This window comes from Pseudochaenichthys georgianus, chromosome 12, assembly GCF_902827115.2.
Source record: "Pseudochaenichthys georgianus chromosome 12, fPseGeo1.2, whole genome shotgun sequence".
Taxonomy (NCBI): Eukaryota; Metazoa; Chordata; class Actinopteri; order Perciformes; family Channichthyidae; genus Pseudochaenichthys; species Pseudochaenichthys georgianus.
Window position 1 is genome coordinate 20,861,401 of NC_047514.1, and position 12,740 is coordinate 20,874,140.

The 12,740-nt window shown below is 40.8% G+C and overlaps 1 protein-coding gene across 1 annotated transcript; it reads left to right on the plus strand.

The window, feature by feature from the left end:
• The first annotated feature begins 15 nt into the window (after positions 1–15).
• Positions 16–12,584, plus strand: LOC117456260 (huntingtin-interacting protein 1-related protein-like). The gene is made up of 33 exons (XM_034096070.1): positions 16–203; positions 538–601; positions 1,213–1,355; positions 1,477–1,533; positions 1,998–2,078; positions 2,182–2,258; positions 2,345–2,406; positions 2,542–2,682; positions 2,769–2,826; positions 2,910–2,985; positions 3,112–3,249; positions 3,341–3,463; positions 3,708–3,891; positions 3,973–4,061; positions 4,256–4,372; positions 4,491–4,592; positions 5,221–5,415; positions 5,815–5,925; positions 6,009–6,203; positions 6,293–6,440; positions 6,964–7,050; positions 7,143–7,250; positions 7,341–7,477; positions 7,814–7,924; positions 8,101–8,159; positions 8,265–8,295; positions 8,733–8,795; positions 9,015–9,115; positions 9,212–9,317; positions 9,583–9,706; positions 11,043–11,104; positions 11,190–12,026; positions 12,360–12,584. Exons 1-33 carry the CDS (start codon positions 123–125, stop codon positions 12,393–12,395), a joined length of 4,104 nt encoding a protein of 1,367 aa, XP_033951961.1. The 5' UTR covers positions 16–122; the 3' UTR covers positions 12,396–12,584.
• The last annotated feature ends 156 nt before the right edge of the window (positions 12,585–12,740 follow it).

Genomic DNA, 12,740 nt, shown 5'->3' on the forward strand with positions numbered 1-12,740 from the left:
AGCGTGTGACGCATCTATTGTTGTTTTAAAGGGCCACGAGGGCACAGGTGAGGAGCAGACACCTCGAGCTGGACCTCTGAGGATTCATATCATTATAGTTTGTGTGGATTTACAGCAACAACATGAGCAAAACGAAGAACAAAAGCGAAAATAAGACGGAAAAAGCGTTGGCTGCTGAGAAAGAGCAGTTCGCTAAACAACAGGTATGTTTTTATTATTTATTACAATCAAACCTTTATACTTCGGAGCTGGTTTATTGTTGTCATCTTCTATAGTTTGTGAAAATCAGCTTACGGGAACCACCTTGATAAGTAATATTGTATCACTGTTTAAGTGTGAAGCTAAACCCTACAAAAATAAGATATTTTAAGTAAATGTTTTCACTATTGTAAATGTTTCCCCCCTTGACGTGTTTGTCCATATCCAACCTTGTATTTTCTTTTTGTTATCTTATTGTTTTATCTATTTCCGCAAGCGGCAGTCGTTGTTTACCCGTAGGAAAGTTGACTGACTAAAGTTGAGTCTCTTTTCTTTCAGCTCCACAGCATCAGCAAAACTCTCGTCTCAGGAGAAACTCCACTTAAAGAGAAATATGTGCGCAGTATCCTTTTACTTTTTACATTTTAAACCATGTTTCAACATGGTTCATTAACTGACAAACAAAATGCTAAATATCAAAGTTTCTCTAAGTAACTATGGTAGCCTATAAGATGTGTGACGGTATTGCAATATGCGGTGTGTTTTTTATTGTATTTCTATTTACGTTATATTGCTGTTTAATGAACTAGAAAGCTGTATATTTTAACTACACATCTAAAAGCCCAACTAGGTATTGGACTTGAAAATTAGCTATAGCACAAACTCTGCAAAGGACATCAATTTCACACTGAGTTTTTAACTGCATTGTCCCAATTAACTAAGAAAGTAAATCCAAATTAATTAACACAAGAGTACACCGTGCATGCATGGTAATGACTTTGTGAGGCTTAACTTAAAGCAAAACAGAAATTAAGTTAACATTTGACCTGCTGGTGGCGCTAGATAGAAAGTCTGAGGTTCAAATGCGTTTTTAGGAATCATCCTCTTAGGAACACGAATGTCTGGATAAGAAAATATGGCAATAACTGAAAAGTTGTCAATATATTTCACTCTGAACCATTAATCTGAAAGTTATAGCATTAGTATTTTGGAGATTCCTTGACAGCGGTGAAGATATTATCATGGGAACGTATAAGGAGAGTGGAGCTGCCACCTTCTGGTCCTACACCCTCAACCTGCCTCTCTCCAGCAACTCCATGATCTGCTGGAAGTTCTGCTACCTGCTGCACAAAGTGCTCCGGGGGGGACAGAGAAATGTGAGTTCAAATCTAAACATCTTCTCAATCTTTTATTTGTTGTCTCTTTGTTTCCTTTGTCTCACCCTTAGGCCTACCCACTCTTCCTTTTGTAACCTCGCCCCTCTGTGTTTGACTACAGGTCGTTAGAGACTCTCACAGATACTGCCGCAACGTCAAAGATATGGGCGTTCTCTGGGTGAGTAGCAGAGGATGAAGAAGTATTTAGATCTTTGACTTTAGTAATGTTTGAAGTACTTCATTGTCAAATGTTTGTAGGAAGTACCAGTAAAAGCTAAATCTAATCTGAAAAGTAACACATAGTAGTAGAACTGTAGAAAGTATAGTGATTTACTTTTGTAGTAAATTGGAGTAGAAGTATGACGTAGCGTAAATAAGTAAAGAAAAATGTGTGCCTCAGTCTCCCAGTTTTAAATAAAAATGTCTTGTGTTTTTAAGTTAGTCTAAATGAAATAAATATATGTTAAACATTGAACGCTAGACATCTAAAAAGATTTGCTCATACTACAGAGCCAAAGATTGTAATGATAGCCATGATCTTTAATCAGCATTTTGTTCTGGCTTCATACATTTTATCTTTCTATGGAATTGTGTAAATAAACCAATGCATAAAGCCATGACAACTCTTTATTGTTGTTCCAGGGAAGCTTGCATGATCGATACGGCCAAATTGTTGCACTGTCTGCAAAATTCCTCTGCCTCAAAATGGAATTTCATGCAAAGGTAACTTATATATATTTTGTTATATAAAACTGTTAAAGGGTTTATATTATGTCATGTTAACATTTAGAATGATACAACTTTTAATTACAAAATAAATTCACAGCACAAGCTGATCCCAGGCAACCTGGAGGCCAGTGATGAGACTTTGGACAAGGAAACAGGAAATGACAAAAACAAAGTGTAAGTTTACCACCATCAATAATTGCTTCTGTTTCTCATTAAATATCAGGCATGTGCTTCATTAATGTGGTTTAAATGTATTGCAGGTTGGATATGACGCAGGAACTGATGGATTACCTGGATGCTGGACTGAAGATGGAGGAGACAGGTGAGTCCATCTTTTTTCGATCATTCTGGAGATGTTTTTAGGATTATGATACACACACTTGCTGAGGATTTAATGGGATGTGTTGGCAATAAATAAAATACAGAGTAGCACCAGAATTGTTTTTCTTGTTCAAAGTTCTGCGTCAGCTTGATGCCAACGGCGCCAAATCTGATACTCCAGCTGGACAGTGCAGACTGACTCCTCTGATTCCTCTGATACTGGACTGCAGCTTCCTCTACCACTTCACTGTCCTGCTGATGTTCAAACTGCACAGCTGTAAGCAATATGTTTTTCTCTATTTAATCGAGCTATAGTGTTAGATAAAGCCTTAAAAGGTAATAATCATATCCTCTGCTTTACAGGCATGGCTCCCGATATTCTTCTTGGACATCGAGAGCGGTTCCGAGATCTTTTTAACAGGTAGGATTTCAGAGCTATTAGCAAATACACACTTTTATTCCATCTCTGGGCTATGTTAGTGACAGATATGTTTTCCCCTGCAGCCTCAAACAATTCTTTGACAGAGCCAGAGAAACTGAGTTTTTTAAAACTTTCATCCAGATCCCAGATCTCCCTGATGTAAGTACCATAAATATTTCCGTAGATTTAACTTGAAAAATGAAAGTATTCAGACCTTTAACATAAGTACTCATTCCACACTGTAAAGTCCTTAATTGAAAATAAAAGGTTTTGTTTAATACACAGGCTCCACCAAACTTCCTCCGCGCTTCTGCCTTGGCTGAATATAAGAGGGCGGTGGTGGTGATACCTAACGAGGACCGTACCGACAGAGATGAGGCGGAACAGCAACCAGAGACCAGAGATGCACCACAGATGCCACAGGTACATGCGAGACAAAAATGAGAAAAAAATGCCTTCCACCTCCTTTTCTGGTATCACGGACGGCTGACGTTTAATTTCTTTCTCATGACAGTACTATTTGCCAAACCAAATGGGAGCACAGGATGTTCCAGTGGACCAAAGGGAAACCGAAAACGAGGGTCTGAAGAGAGAGCTGCAGGCGCTCAGACCAGAACTACAGCTCATCAAGTCTGAGGTGAGATTATCACATTGGATATATACTCAGTTGTGGAAGAAGTCTTCAGATCCTTTACTTAAAAAAAAGACTCAAACCCGTCTGTGAAAATACTCCCCTACAACTTAAAGTCCTGCAATCAAAACCTTACGTAAAAGTATGTATCAAAAGTACTCAAAAGTTTGACAAGTAAATGTACTCTTTGTGCAGTAAAATGTTACCTTTGAGTGTTTAACTATTATATATGATGTGATCTTTTTCTCAGGCTCGGAGGTGTTTAACTGAGTTGAAGTCTCAGGTGAATCGCCTGGAGGCCGAGGTCGAGGAGGAGCGTAACTACAAACAGATGGCCATGGTGGAGAAGGAGCACCTGCGGATGGAGGTGGAGGGCTTACGGTGCGCTAATGTCGCCAACGTCGGGGCTCAGATCGGATACAAGGAGGCAGACCGTAAGTAAGCCGATTTGTGCACTGGTGAAATATAAATGTAGCTTAGTCTTAATGTGTCTTTTCATCCCATTGTCTCCACAGATCGAGCTCAGTCAGCAGAGCTTCGTTTCACTCAACTCAAAGAGAGACATGCGGAGCTCATCACCAGCCACGCTGACTTAATGAAGAAGGTAAACCTCCTCGTCCTTGTTGTTTCTTTTACTCATTCTGTCATTTTGAGAAAAACCTGAGATAAAGACACTTTGAAGTATCATTCCTAAAATAACTATACATTTTCTCCTCTTTTTCGTATTGATTATGAGGCTGTTGTAGGACCATAGTTGCACAGAATCCGGTTCACGCCAAAAATGTTGTGTGTTTGCAGAATGCAGAAACAGTGAAGTTGTTCTCTGGTACAAAACATGGTCACGATGATTTGCTGAGAAGCAAACAGCAGCTTGAAATCGAGCTGGAAAATCTACGGCGGGAGAACAGCAACATGGTGAGACGGCACAGAAAAAGAACACCTTCTGTTGTGATATTTCTCCACAAGAAAGTGTTTTGTGTTGAAAAACAAAGACTGTTGTAGGTAGCTATTCACGGTCTTCTCTCCTGATCAGATGAATCAGCAGCAGCAGGAGTTTCAGCGCCTCAACCAAGAGCTTCTGGAGCAAAGAGCCCAGCTGGCTCTCCTTCGCAGTACGCTGGACAACAAAGACATGGTGAGACTGGATGTATGATAACGAGCTATTTATGTTTTCTAAACACTTTACTGTCTCATGAAATGGATATGTGAAGGGTTAAACTGCAGTAGAGATGGATATCAACAATCACAGCAAGAAAGACACCTGACTCAGTATGAGTTTTAACATTTACAACAAACTCTACAGCACCACCATCAGGCTAAAGTAAATGTTTTGCCATTACATTTACAACCCTTTGACTATGAGTTTGATCAAATATTTTTCGTTTCTAAAAAGTTCATCCAATATTTACGTGTAGGAGTTTATGTATTGGGACTGTTAAATGTCTACCCAGTCTTATTTACTCTGCAGCATGTCAAATGAAGCATCTTTGGGATGCCTTTATTTGGCTCATTATAGTATGTTTCTTGGCTCACTCAGAAATGCATATTAATGGCCACTGTCCCTGCTAAATAATATTATAAATAATATTAAATACATATATCAAAAAGATATATATCACTCATTGTGTTGACAGACAGAATAGGAGTATAATACTCTGTGCTTGTCGTTTGGCTCACAGAAAAGTGAGATTTGCAGCTTTATTCAATAAATGGTTTTATATAGAGGTTTAATTCATGCACTTACATATTTCTGTCTTTTTCAGGAGGGGTCTCAGGTCAGCAGCAGCCTGGCAGCTCTGCATGCAGAGCGGGAGGTACTGCTGCGCTCAGCTCGAGAGAAAGACGCAGAGCTCTCCTCGCTGAGACAGCAGGCCCAGCAGCAGCAGGGCTCCCAGGACCTGGAGAGGGACCGCCTGCTCCGAGAGCTGGAAGCCCTCAGGGCGCAGCTGCAGCAACAGGTACAGAGTCATCACACAGTAACTATATATGTGCAACATTTTTCCTGGTAATATTTTTATCTGCATGTGTTTTGCAAAAACACAAATATACAATAATAAGAAAAACTAGCAAAAATAGAAAACAAACTCTCTGCTCTAACTCTTTTATATACATTAAGGCTTAAACATTTTACTTTAATTCTGCACTTTTACGTCAAACTTGTGTCTACATTTCTGTCTGAGCAGTCGCTGAGCATCACGCAGATTTTTATCCCATATTTATTTTATTCTCTTTCAAGCGTATTTATGTGTCTTGTGTTTATTTTATATTATTTCTTAATACAAATGTATTTTAAGGACTTTTAATTGACTTATTTTTCAAAGGTCCGATACAAATAAACTAAACTTGCCTTTCCACAGCTGACCATCAATGCAGAGCAGAAGTTGGAGATCGACCGTCTGAGGCGAGAGCTGGACTCGACACGGTCGGAGTTAAATCGTGCAAACGGCGCCCTGCAGAGCAGAGAAATGGTAGGAATACTAATGCTAACTTTCTCACTTCGTCTACAAATCCTCTTCTGAAAAAACTGATTGATGCATGTTTTTCTCCTCAGAGTGGGACCCAGCTGAGCAGTTCTATAGCAGGGTTGCAGGCGGAGAGGGAGGTGCTGCTGCGCTCCATGAGGGACCAGGAGGCGGAGCTGAACTCCCTGCGCCAGCAGGCCCAGCTCCACCACAGCTCCCTGGAGCAGGAGAGGCAGAGGAGCAGCATGGAAGTGGGCAGTCTGCATGCCCAGATACAGCAACAGGTGCTGCACACACACTATATCACCTGTGCAATCTGTGTGACCTACTATGGAGTGGTTAGTTACTGATGAGTTTATGTGTGTTTCCTCAGGCGTGTCGTGAGGGTGAGCTGACCCAGAAGCTGCAGGACGAGCAGTTCTGTCTGCTGCAGTGTGCTGTGGTGGAGGCCGAGGGCATCATACTGGACGCTGTGGCCAAACTGGACGACCCCATTCACCTCAGCTGCATCAGCTCACCTGGTAAAACCTTATTTCTTTTGTCTCCCACTAAATAATTCCAATAGTTACACCATATCTGCATAAAAGTATGTTTTTGAAATGGCGATTATTTTTATTATCAGTCTATAAAAGTTTCAAAAATAGTGAAAATTGCTTAGGTTTAGGTCCTTTTTTAAAAGGTTATTTTGTCTCAGTAAAAAGAGGGAACATCCTAAATATAATAGAAGAAAAAAATGAAAATAAAAACGAACAATCCAAAGACGAATATATGTATTTACTCAAAACTGTATGTACATAATACTTATTATTAAAGTTAGTACTGACAATAATAGCATCATTTGCTTTCATTTTAGATTAAGTTGACATTCATTTGATAACACGTTATTTATATCCCATCAACGGAACATTTAAAAACAGTATATAAACATTTATTAAATTGTTTTAAATTTACCATGATATCCTCCTACATTATGTATATACATCTTAGAATTGCTCAATGCTTTTTCGTATCATTTCCCATTTAAATTTTCTTTCTCTTTTTCAGATTATTTGATAAACCGAGCTGAAATCACTCTGGGTTCTATTGACAAAATGCAGCAGAGTCACGTGGTTTACCTGGGAAACAGGAATGGTGAGTGAGCTGTGCTTGTGTTCTGATTTAAAGGTAAAGTATGTTTGTTTTAGATGACGAGTGTATGTAAGGCTCCTCCCTCTTGTTTTTAGATGCCAGTGGTTTGCTGAGAGCGGTCACACAGTTCTCCCACCTCACTGCTGACACCATTGTCAACGGAGCAGCAGCATCTCACTCTGCTCCCACCGACCAGGCCGACTGTAAGAGACACGCTCACACGGAAACTGAAAAGGCATAAACTAAATATAGAATGAACAAACAGTAAACACTCCGGTTTCCTTCTCATGCAGGTTTGACTGACAGCTGTCGGGATTGTGCGAATCACTGCCTTCAGTTCTTGAAAGATCTAAAGATTCAGGCCAGTTTACAGCGAGCAGATCCCTCCGCCGTGCGCTTCACTGTCCAACGCCTCCTCGGGTTGGCACAGGTGACACAGATTTGACCTTCATCAGAGTAATAAGAGCAAACTGCTATTGATAGCAATTTATATTTTATTTTTTGAATTACTTTATGCTGGGTAGCTGGTCAAATTCATCAAGGGATCAAGAAGGTCTTATGTTAACCTTTCATAATACTTCAGAATGTATTTGTATATTAGGTGTAGCATTGTTGGTGGGAAGCTTAAAAGTAACTTAAGCTTTCATACAAATGTAGTGGTGAAAAAGTACAGATTTTTGTACCTGGAAAAACACGAAGTATTTGTATACTGTAACTAAGTATTTGCTGCTGAATTTCTGACGCGTACTTGATCAATCCTGTTTAGGGTCTGCGTCCAACAGGGCAGGATCTGCAAAAAGGAGAGCTGGAATACCTGGTGGATAAAGAAATGATCGCCACATCAACTGCCATTGAAGAGGCTGTGCTGAGAATGGGCGTAAGGACACAGCATAATGGATAGACCTGACAAACTCTGGACCACACACACACACACACACACACACACACACACACACACACACACACACACACACACACACACACACACACACACACACACACACACACACATTGTGATTCTTAACTATTCTGTTTCAAACTTCTGTTTCTCAGGAGATAATGAATCAGGCAAAGAAAGACACTTCTGGCATCAAACTGGAGGTCAACCAGAGGTAAGAAAAATACTGTATTGTTCTAAATTAGTAAATGTTTTCTAATCTTCTCTCTATCAGTTTCTTACCAGCACCTGTGGGATGTTTTTCTGTTTTTCATTACAGTATCCTGGGATCCTGTTCAGACCTGATGAAGGTAAGAAATTTCTTTTTATGTATTCAACAAATATATAACTTTCATTTCATTCCATTTCATTTTTATTTGTCCCGCTCATGGTATGCAAAACCAAATGTACAACAATTGCCATAAAACATGACTCCACCATTGAGCGAAAAGGAGCAGGGAGAAGAATAACATCTTATGTGACCTGCCCCTTTCTAAAAAAAACAAATAAATACAAATAGATGGTCTGCCCTTCATAATAATAATTTTTTTTTTTTCACAGCCAAACATAACAGTATCTTAGGATACTAAGAGAAACACACACAAAAAAATACTTATTTCCCACTTGACGGAGATGTACCTAAAAATCACACCCGTGTCTTTACTTTTACAATACATTTCTGTGAACTTCTGTGATTTTGATTTATGTTCACTCAGAGTTTCTCCTGATCTCCTTTTTTCCTCTCCAGGCCGTTCACATGCTGGTTACAGCTTCTGCTGACCTGCAAAAAGACATTGTGGAAGGAGGCAGGGTAAGTCACAAAAAGGAGAAATTACAGCAGAGTTTCAAACCTTCTCCGGCAACATTATAAGCAAAAGACTTAAGAGATGATTTAAGAGTTCTGTTAGAGATGTAAATTGATGTTGACAATATGGCAGTTCTGCATTTTTTTTTTTTATTGTGGGTGAAGTATTCAAGAAGAAACCATAGTTCAATGTTCTTTATACTGACACTTTTGCTCTTCCTGTAGGGAGCAGCGTCTGTTACAGAATTTTATGGCAAGAACTCTCGCTGGACAGAGGGACTCATCTCTGCCTCTAAAGCTGTTGGCTGGGGCGCCACACAGCTGCTGTAAGTGTCCAAGAATAACATACTGTACAATATTAGTCTTATGTTCTGAATCCCTATATATTGAACCTGTACTGTTCTTCACTTCTTTGCTATCAGAGACTCAGCGGACCGGGTGGTGGCTGAAAAAGGAGCGTACGAGGAGCTCATTGCGTGTTCACATGAGATCGCTGCGAGCACAGCTCAGCTCCTTGCTGCCTCAAAGGTACAAAGTCAAGTTAAAAAATTGTTCTGTTAGCAGGAAAGGCAGTCTGATCTCCACAAAGGTACCTGGTGGTGTTTTTAAAAAAAAATCCTAAATGTTGCTGTTGTGTATTGTTTTCTTAAGTAATTTCTGGTATTATTCAGGCAAATAGACACATATTCATTATAAATGTAAAACTTGTTTGGATAGCAGCACGTTGTTTTTAGGAGCTCTTTGGATGTATGGAGATGTAGATGAATTCTGAAGTGCTGCTTTGTTATTTTAGGTGAAGGCCGACCGTAACAACAAGAAGCTGCAGACCCTGAAGCAGGCCTCGCGCCACGTTAATGACATGGCTGCTGTGGTCGTCACCTCCACCAAACACGGGCAGGAGAAGATCTCTGACCCAGGTGAGAGGGGATGTTTTATTATAATTCATCCTGCAGTGAACATGTCTGTTAACTCATTCCCAGTAGTGGAATGTATACGTACACTTACTCAAGTAACGTACTTTGACATTCTTCTCTCAAGTATTGGAACATAACTCTTTATAGCCTTTCTCCTTAGCATTTAAGAGGCAAATTATGTAATTTTTACACCACTACATTGAATATTTTTCTTGTAATGACGTATGTTTAGACTTTAGTATTTCTACTTTTGCTTAAAGGTCCCATGTCATGGCCATTTCTACTGATCATAATTCCATTGTTGAGGTCTACTAGAATAGATTTACATTGTTCAATGTTCCACAATCACATTGGTTTCTCATACAGCATCTCTGTATAGTATGTGTATTCACTCTCTGTCCTACACGCACGTTGGAGCTCCTCCCCCCCCCTCCCTATGAGCCCACTGTGTTCTGATTGGTCAGCTCGCCCACTCTGTTCTGATTAGTCAACCACCGTTACAGCGGGACATCAGTGTTTATGGTTTACAATGGCGTTTGTTAGCAACCAGAAAATGACACCAGTAATGACAAACAGATGAGAATGCTGCGTGGGGTCTGGGTGCCGTGTTGGCGGGACGTTGCGGGGCTCGCTGCTCCGCCCTTTGAGGCTCGAGGAGCCGTCAGTATGAGCTGTATTACTGGTGTCGTGTCCTGGTTGCTGCGTGGGGTCTGTGTGCCATGCCAGCGGACACCGCGGAGCTCAGGCTGAGTGAGTGTGTGTATGTGCGGAGCTATATCCAGCATCCAGGGAAACAGAGCGGGAAATCCACCTCACACTGTCCGCTCCGGGGGCCTCGCGGGGCGGACTCCTGAGCTGCTCGGGAGTCCACCCTGGCAGAGGGTGTGCCTATTGTTCTGTAGCTGTGTGCCAATTGGTCCATTTGGACTTAGTGACGTCAATAGGCCCTGGAAGAAAAAAATGGACGAGGCGTTCTGGGGCAGCATAGACAGGTCTTTTCTGTGTTAGAGTTTTACTCGCTACAGGGTGTACTTTGAGGGTTTGTACTCAGCAGACCGTTTACATGCAGGAAAACCTTCATAACACAAGGGGACGGGTAATAACTGGGAAAGCATGACATGGGACCTTTAAGTAAAGGACCTGAGTACTTATTCCACCGCTGGGAAACATAAGATTGTTTTTAGGATATTTACATTTTGACTTTATGAATCTTATTATGGAGCTGGAGAAATATTCACCTAAATCGTCAGGATTCATCCTCTGGGGATCAGGAATTTCTACTAAATGTAACAGCAATCTATCAACTGGTTTACTGATAATTGATGTGATGTCTTTGCAGTTTTGATGGACTTCTCTGGCAGATCTTTGATCAAACTGAAAACAGAGGAGATGGAAACTCAGGTGAGGCTTTCAAGTCCCAAAATGTATCATCTTGATATTATTTGTTGTCGATTGGAGGTCGCTTACGATGTTTTAAATCTCTCAGGTGCGGGTGCTGCAGCTGGAGAGCCAGCTGGAGCAGGAGAGGGTCCGTCTGGGGGAGCTGAGGAAGAGGCACTACGAGCTCCACTCCTCTGTCGATGAAGCAGACGAAGATCCCGACAGCTTCCCACCACCACCACCACCTACTCTGCTCGATTCCCCGACAGCAAATCAGTCCATCCCACAGACACAGCCTTACATAACCACACATACTAATCCATTTGCACCGTCTCAAACACAGCCTCAGTCATACACACCAACACTACCACAGGCACAAACCTACACCCCTTCCACCTCTTCTCAAATCTACACCCCTTCCCTAACTACCACCTCTTCTCAAATCTACACCCCTTCCCTAACTACCACCTCTTCTCAAATATACACCCCTTCCCTAACTACCACCTCTTCTCAAATCTACACCCCTTCCCTAACTACCACCTCTTCTCAAATATACACCCCTTCCTTAACTTCCACTTCTTCTCAACTCTACACTCCTTCCCAGACTTCTATTTCCTCTCAAATCCACACCCCTTCCCAAACGTATACCCCTCCTCAGACCTACACACCTTCTCAGCCTTTCATTCCATCTCAGCCCTACACACCTCAGCCCTACACACCTCAGCCCTACACACCTCAGCCCTACATACCTCAGCCCTACACGACTTATTTAAACCCTCAGTCTTACTCGCTATCAACGCCCTCCACTCAAACCTCCCCCAGCCTCTCTCGGCCTCAGTCTCCGTCTCTGGCCCGGGCAGACCCGCAGAACGCAGAGACCGTCAAACCAGCCTCAAGAAAACCCAACATCTTTACCAAATCTGGAAACTTGTTGAAGAATGCGGTGAGTACCTTTTATAAAACGTTCTGCTCGAGCTGGATATTCATGATGTATGCTTAAAGGGATGATTCACCCACAAAATAATCTTTTGAATTGCAATTACTCACCACGTGTTACCTTGAATTATTTAATTTTGCTACCTCAATGGTGGACGCATAATCCAGAAAGCCTCCATTTACTTAAAAAAGAAAAATCTCCATTTTTGTATTCTTCATTACCGTGGAGTTTTCTTGAAGCATTCAAGGTAACACATGGTAAGTAAATAATATACAAATGGTCATTAAGAGGATATATTGAGTAAATGGTTTATAACTGGGTCTTTTTTTTTTATTACAGTTCAAAAGAGGTGAAACTGGAACAGGGGAGTCTTGAATCCTGACTGAAGAAGAATCTGAAATTTCAATTAAAAATCAGTGCAAATATAAACAACCCTACTTTAACATTTTTAAATCGCTGATTTAAATCAAATGTTATATCTCTGGAAAAAATGTTCACTTAATTGTGCAAATGTATATTTTCCAATTTATTTTTGTAATAATACGGAAGCCTATTTTATGTTTATGATTGCTGTTGTATACTGAGTTGATTTAATAAATATCATCAAATCATCGAAGGCAGAATGTACAATGTGTTTCCTCTCATTTCTGCTTTGCAGGGATTAAACTATATCCCCCATTATTTACAGACTTTTAGCCGTTTAGTAGTAGTTAAGTAAAC

What these genes read in the sequence shown, in the direction of transcription:
- LOC117456260 (XM_034096070.1), top strand. Translation starts at nt 123, where the DNA reads ATGAGCAAAACGAAGAACAAAAGCGAAAATAAGACGGAAAAAGCGTTG. An exon ending in AGCAGTTCGCTAAACAACAG is followed by an intron (nt 204 to 537) that starts GTATGTTTTTAT and finishes CTTTTCTTTCAG; the next exon opens with CTCCACAGCATCAGCAAAAC. An exon ending in TCCCACCGACCAGGCCGACT is followed by an intron (nt 7,251 to 7,340) that starts GTAAGAGACACG and finishes CTTCTCATGCAG; the next exon opens with GTTTGACTGACAGCTGTCGG.